The sequence below is a fragment of the Cyprinus carpio genome, chromosome B20 (genome assembly GCF_018340385.1).
Source record: "Cyprinus carpio isolate SPL01 chromosome B20, ASM1834038v1, whole genome shotgun sequence".
NCBI lineage: Eukaryota > Metazoa > Chordata > Actinopteri > Cypriniformes > Cyprinidae > Cyprinus > Cyprinus carpio.
The window spans coordinates 23,494,781-23,500,968 of NC_056616.1; the positions used below are offsets into that span (position 1 = coordinate 23,494,781).

The following is a 6,188-nucleotide window of genomic DNA, read 5'->3' on the forward strand; positions in this document are numbered from 1 at the left end:
ACAAAAATAATTAGAATAATATAAAGGTAATATAATATAGAATTATAAATAATAGCTTTTTTTAAAGTAATATAACAAAATGATATAAATATTATAAAGTAATATAAACATATAATTAAATATTCTGAAATATAAATAAGTAAATAAATAATTTCTAAATGTTTAAAACAATACTTAAACGTAATATACAAATATTTTTAACAAATAAAAATAAAGAATGGGCAATTTAAAATATAAAAATAGTAAATAAATATGTAACTAAATACACAGTATTTTTACAAATATAAAATGTTATATTATTTTTCAATAATATCAAATAATAAATCTTTTTTTTTTTAAATAAATCTTTTTAAAATAATAAAAAAATATTTTAAAATCAATCAATCAAAACAATGCAGAAAGAAAGCATGAATGAATGAATAAATGAATCAAGTTGTATTTGAAAAATAGGCTTTATTTAATGTGGCTTCATGTAACAAAGAAACATTATGTGGTAACAAAAGTGGCCGTTCAACAGACACTCTGAAGATTAAACACATACAATTCACCATATCATGTGATGGCACAGTAAAAATCTACATACAATAAATAGTACTATATACAATCGGTCCATAGAGACGCCAGCGTCAGTGAACAGTTTATCAGACAGCGCCATCTGCAGGCCGCTGGAGGAATCGCTCAGATCAACACCTGCAGCTTTATGAGCGCGTTTCAAACGTCTTTGAGCTTTTTGGATGATCTCGGGGAGGTTTGTTTGTTGTCCACACAAATCTCCTCCCTTTTTTCTTCATGTTGAAATTGACACTGACAGGATGTTGGTTATTTTTACAAGAAATCCCAGACTGTTTGGTCTGCCAGTGAATGTCCTGCGTATTCCTCTTCCTGTCCTAGTGTCCAGAGTGACAGCAGCTGTGTGTTTGTGGTGTGGTGTTCAGTCGGACTGCTCGGATCGCTGGTCGCTCTCGGGGCTCTTTACGCTGTCTGTGCGGACGATGCACGTGGGCCGGTGGAGGTTGAGCATCACGATCAGCTGCTGCCGCTCAGATTTCAGCTCCTCGATCTGAGACTTCAGCTCCGAGTTCAGCGTCTCCAACCGTTCGGACTCCTAGAGCAGCAACCAGAGAGGGTTTGCTTAATTATACTGCCTCACCGGACACATTTCTGAAGTTGTTGAGACAAAAGCACTCTTTGATTTTTCAGCCACGCTATTTTACAGTGTTCATGTTATTGGTTATTTACAAAAGCTGTGTGAATTCAAGTGACAGCTCTATTATTTACATTACTAACAACAAAATAATACTAATAAACAATGTTTGTACTTGAGCTGCTTGTACTTATGTTAGGTGGTGGTTATATAAATTCCTCTATAATTATACATTTTTAAAAGCATTTTAAAAGTATTTCATGTAATCTCTCAATTTGCAGAATTAAAAAAAAAGAAATTAAAAAGAAATATTAAATAAAAATCGTATGCATAATAATTACACAAATATATTTTATTTTTACATAAAATTCCAATTTTAATTAAATGTTATATATATATATTATTTTTTTAAATAAAATTATTATTATTATTTTTTTTTTTTTACATTTTTACCGTCGCTGGTTCATTTTAAATACCTATGTTTTGAAGCACAAAAATCCCATGAAATCTAAGTTATCATAAAAAATTAAAGATAGTAATCTAATTTAATATAAAAAAAAAAAAAATGGCATGCATTATAATTAGGGCTACACAAGCATCATATTCTTTAAAATAGTTTTTATCTCTTAATTATTAAAATGAAAATAGTAAAAAAAAAAAAAAAAAAAAAAGTAAACACACAACGGCATGCATAATTACACAAGTATTAGTTTAATAAATGTCATTTTAATTTTTTTTTATTAAAAAATTGTTTTAAAGTTCATTTTAAAGTTTTGCAATATAACAAATTAATTATTAAAAACACAAAATATTCAATATAATTCCTAAATTAATATCATTAGTTTTTAATAAGTGTAACAAGAACACTGTAAAATAAAGTTGTACTCTATTTTTTTTTCCTTTCCCCTCAGTGACTGATAATAAATCCTCAAACAGGCTTTTGAACATTTTCTAACTCACCTTCTGGAGAAAGTCCGTTCTTTCCTTCTTTCTGTTCCGACAGCGAGCGGCTGCGACTTTATTTTTCTCTCGCCTTCTTTTCTTGCGTTCGTCATCGTCACCTTCCTGTGTACAGAAAGTTCCAATGTGTTCGTTTAGATATATGCTTACTCATTTATACACAATAAAATTACACTGAAGTGTTTGTTTTGTCATTTTTAATTGCTTTATATCTGTTATTATAATGCACGGTATGTTTATCAGGAACGGTAACTCTTGTGTCCACCAGGTGTCACTCTTGACCAGGCAGTAAAGAGCTTTCAAAGAAGCTTCTCAAACAGAAGAACATTGCTTTCACTTTCTCAGCTGTTGCACATATGTTTTGAACTACTTAACCTATCTGCATTTTTTTTAACAAGTAAAATGCAATCTGCGATTTGACTCACCAGATGCAATCAGAACCTGGCTTTGAATGTCCGTAGGTGTTAAATGTCATGTTTTGTTCTCACCTCACCCTTGATGACGTCGAACGGTCTCTTGGCGTGTCTGTTCAGGATGAGAGGAGACAGAACCGCACCGAGGCTGTAGAGCTCTGCTAGTTTGAGCTGGTCTGTCAGGGTGGTGGCGGGAATGCCAGCCAGAGGACCGACGCTGGGCAGAGAACCGGCCGTCATCAGCAGATCAGGGATTTGACCAGGCATCATCGCTGCTTCAGAAAGACAGAGAGAGAAGTCAGTGCTTCTGTTGATCATGCATGACATTTTAAAGTGTGTTTTCACATACAAGTGCAACTGCAAATAGTACCAATCATTCTTTCCTGAAAATCCTTTGTCAAAAATTTCTTGTAAATCAGTCATTACGCAAGATTATCACCGAGTCTTGTATTCAATATTTTTGTTGACTCGTTTTCTTTCAGTTAACACAGGCTTTGTGTTTCTTTTAGGAACTGATTCATTGTAGGCCTCAGCGATCTGAGATCAAAAAGAGTCAAAAAAGCATAATTTGTGGATCATTTTGGCAATGATCTCTCAAAAACTGAGCTTCAAAACCTGTGCTAGTTGAAAGAAATAAAGCTAAATGCAAAAAATTATTTTATGCAATATAAAACTAATATTCTATCATTTATAAGCAATTTCTTATAGGCCAATCCTGAAAAGTGCAAGACTGTTTTTTTAGGAAGATGTTATACTGTGTTTAAGCAAAGTCAGTATAGGTTTTAGTCCAATGCAATAACATGTACTAGCATTTTCAGTAAAAAAGAAAATCCTCTCAGGGTCAAAATGACTGGGCAACTACAAGAGGGTTAAAAAGAAAAACTAGTAATCACATTTTCACAAGTTTAAGAGAGAGTTTTTACTTTGGAATAAGTTTAACAAGGACTGATAGGTCAAAATGCGTATTGTCTCCAATGGAAAGCCACAGAGAATAATGAAGTTTCCATGAGAGGAACACAAACTTTGTTGATGTGCATGTGAATCTGCTTCTCACAGAGTTATAGGGAAACTTCAAGATTCCCAAGAGCACAAACAACACCTACGCATGTTAAAACCAAGGCTTAAAAGAGCTAGTGAATTGTCTGTAAAGGCCTTTACAAGATTATGTAACAGTCAAACATGTTTCTACCCTGAAGAACTCCTCAAACTATTCGCAGCAGCTTCTGGCTACATTCTTCAAGGTGCTTCAGAAAAACACATTTTACTGATGAAATCTAAGATTGAAAGCAAATTGCTCCGTTTCTCTTTTTCTGCAACTAATCTGCATAGCATTTAATTGTTTGTTTTTTTGTTGTTGTTTTTTTTTTTTTTTTGCATTTGACTATTAGAAGTTCAAAAAAGAACACTTTTCAACATTAATAAACAATTAGGACGAATTGACATTAATGAATAAAAGTAGCCTATATTCCAGGAGGTGCAATAAAAGGTTTTTAGGTGTTTTGCAGCAGAATTCAACAGTGTGACAAAATCATTTCAAAGTACAAATATAACGTTGAAATAATAAAAATGCATATATAAATACATAAGCATGTGAAAATGTCATTGCATAACTGCAAGACTAACTTATAAAACTCTCTGACATTCTCTAGCCATTTAAACCAGGGCTCTTAATTAAACTTCAACACTCAGGGGCAAACCCCTGATATATAAAAAGCATGATTTAAAAAAAAACTTTCTTTAATACCTTTAAAAAATATTGTCACCTTATAGATCATTAATTTTTCAAATTTAAGTCTCTAATGAATTCCTGGTTTAAAAACGCTGCGCACAACAATACAGTTAAAGTACAGTACATAATGTACTTCAGTGTGCATCCTGGAAGGATATCAGTGATGCATGAATATAAATGAATTCATCCCTAGGTTTTATTAGCAGCCTATATCTCATTGTCAGTGCAGTTCTGTCTCTATATAAATATGAAATCATCTAAAGTGCAGCAGTTTTTTGAATCCGTAGCCTATGTTCGACCTTTACAACGCGCCTGATGTAGTATTGTCTAACTCAGCTCTGTGATTACAGTGTAAATGCATTATAAGAGCAGCAGAATAAAGCACTTACTTGTTCGCTGCTGAGAGTTGGCGGTTGCTCGTCCGTTCAGCTCGTTTGCGCGTCTGTTCCCGTTGCATCAGCGCGTTTATGTATCTCTGGGCGCTGTGGAATGCGGAACTCTCCGCGAGTGACGCCAGCAGACGTTCTAAAAAGAAGAGAGAATGGAGCGCTAGGCCCCGCCCCCTAGCAACCAAACAACACACAACACAGCAGCGCGGGACTCCCTGTGTGAAGCCACCGACGCGGGATATCCCATCAAAACACAAACAACACAACACGATGAGCTCATGTGTTTATCTTTCTGTAATGAAGCTTCAGGGAAACTCGAGTTTCAGTCCGCGACCCACGAAAAAACGAATCAAACCGCGCAAAAATGAATTCTGTTATAAATACACTACCAGTCAAAAGTTTTTGGATAGTAAGATCCTTCAGAAATCATTATAATATTCTGATTTGCTGCTCAAAAAAAAAAAAAAAAAAAAAACATTTATTATTATTATTAGTAGAAGTAGAATTCTTTCAGCTTTCTTTGATAAATAGAAAGTTCAGAAGAACAACATTTAGCCATCTGAAATAGAAATCTTTTGTAACATTATACATTTATTTTATCATCACTTCTGATCAATTTAAAGCATCCTTGCTAAATAAAAGAATGAATTTCTATAATTTCTAAAAAAAAAAAATAATAATACATTGACACCAAGTGTGTGTATGTGCATGTTACATAAGCTTTTTATTTCAGATGGATGCTGATTTTTTGTATCTTTCTATTCATTAAAAAATAAAAGAATGTACTGTTTTAAATATTGATAATGATAATAATAATAATAAAAATAATAATAATAAAATGTTTCTTGACTGGCAAATCAGTATATTAGAATGATTTCTGAAGGATCATGTGACACTGAAGACTGGAGTAATGATGCTGAAAATTCAGCTTTGATCACAGACATAAATTACATTTGACTATATATTCACATAGAAAACAGTTATTTTAAATAGTAAAAATATTTCAGAATTTTACTGCTTTTGCTGTACTTTGGATCAAATAAATGCAGGCTTGTTGAGCAGAAGAGCCTTCTTTAAAAAAAAATTTTTTTATGGTAGTAGGCTATCTGTAAAATAGCCCTATCATTTGGAAAAAATTTAGTTTCTATCATGTAACACTATTAAATTTGTTTAAAATTATTTTATGAACTTGTAACGAAGACTGTAAGCCTGCTGAAAACAATATAGCTGAAACCAGTCTATGCTGGTCTTCCAGCTGGTTTTAACTGCTAGTCACGTGGTCCCCCAACCTGGTCTGACCAGCTAAAGAAGTGATCAAGACCCCTCTAAAACTAGTCTGCATATGACCAGGCTGGAGCTAATACTTCTCTATACTTCTTTATAGTCTTTCTTCTTCAAAATGTCACATTTAATTCAATGTGATATTTGCTATTTGTTTTTAATTAATGTGAAATGTAGCAATTTCTGAGTGAAAAGTAAATCCTAGCTTTTTTTTTGTTGTTGTTGTTTTTGTTAGATACTGTATTGTTTATTTTTAATTGAATAATTATTTA

At 32.8% G+C, this 6,188-nt stretch overlaps 1 protein-coding gene across 2 annotated transcripts; it reads right to left on the bottom strand.

Moving 5' to 3' along the window:
* Positions 1-433: 433 nt before the first annotated feature.
* LOC109080933 (jun dimerization protein 2) lies at positions 434-4,793 on the bottom strand. 2 transcript variants are annotated; one of them, XM_019095944.2, is made up of 4 exons: positions 4,636-4,793; positions 2,593-2,792; positions 2,105-2,209; positions 434-1,105 (listed from the first exon to the last, which is right to left on the bottom strand). In XM_019095944.2, exons 2-4 carry the CDS (start codon positions 2,785-2,787, stop codon positions 932-934), a joined length of 474 nt encoding a protein of 157 aa, XP_018951489.1. In that variant the 5' UTR covers positions 2,788-2,792; positions 4,636-4,793; the 3' UTR covers positions 434-931. The 2 variants fall into 2 exon arrangements, with proteins under 2 accessions (XP_018951489.1, XP_018951490.1); XM_019095945.2 differs by having other exon boundaries at positions 2,593-2,789; positions 4,636-4,776.
* Between the last annotated feature and the right edge of the window lie 1,395 nt (positions 4,794-6,188).

What these genes read in the sequence shown, in the direction of transcription:
- LOC109080933 (XM_019095944.2), bottom strand. Translation starts at nt 2,787, where the DNA reads ATGATGCCTGGTCAAATCCCTGATCTGCTGATGACGGCCGGTTCTCTG. An exon ending in TCGACGTCATCAAGGGTGAG is followed by an intron (nt 2,210 to 2,592) that starts GTGAGAACAAAA and finishes TTCTGTACACAG; the next exon opens with GAAGGTGACGATGACGAACG. An exon ending in GAACGGACTTTCTCCAGAAG is followed by an intron (nt 1,106 to 2,104) that starts GTGAGTTAGAAA and finishes TTGCTGCTCTAG; the next exon opens with GAGTCCGAACGGTTGGAGAC.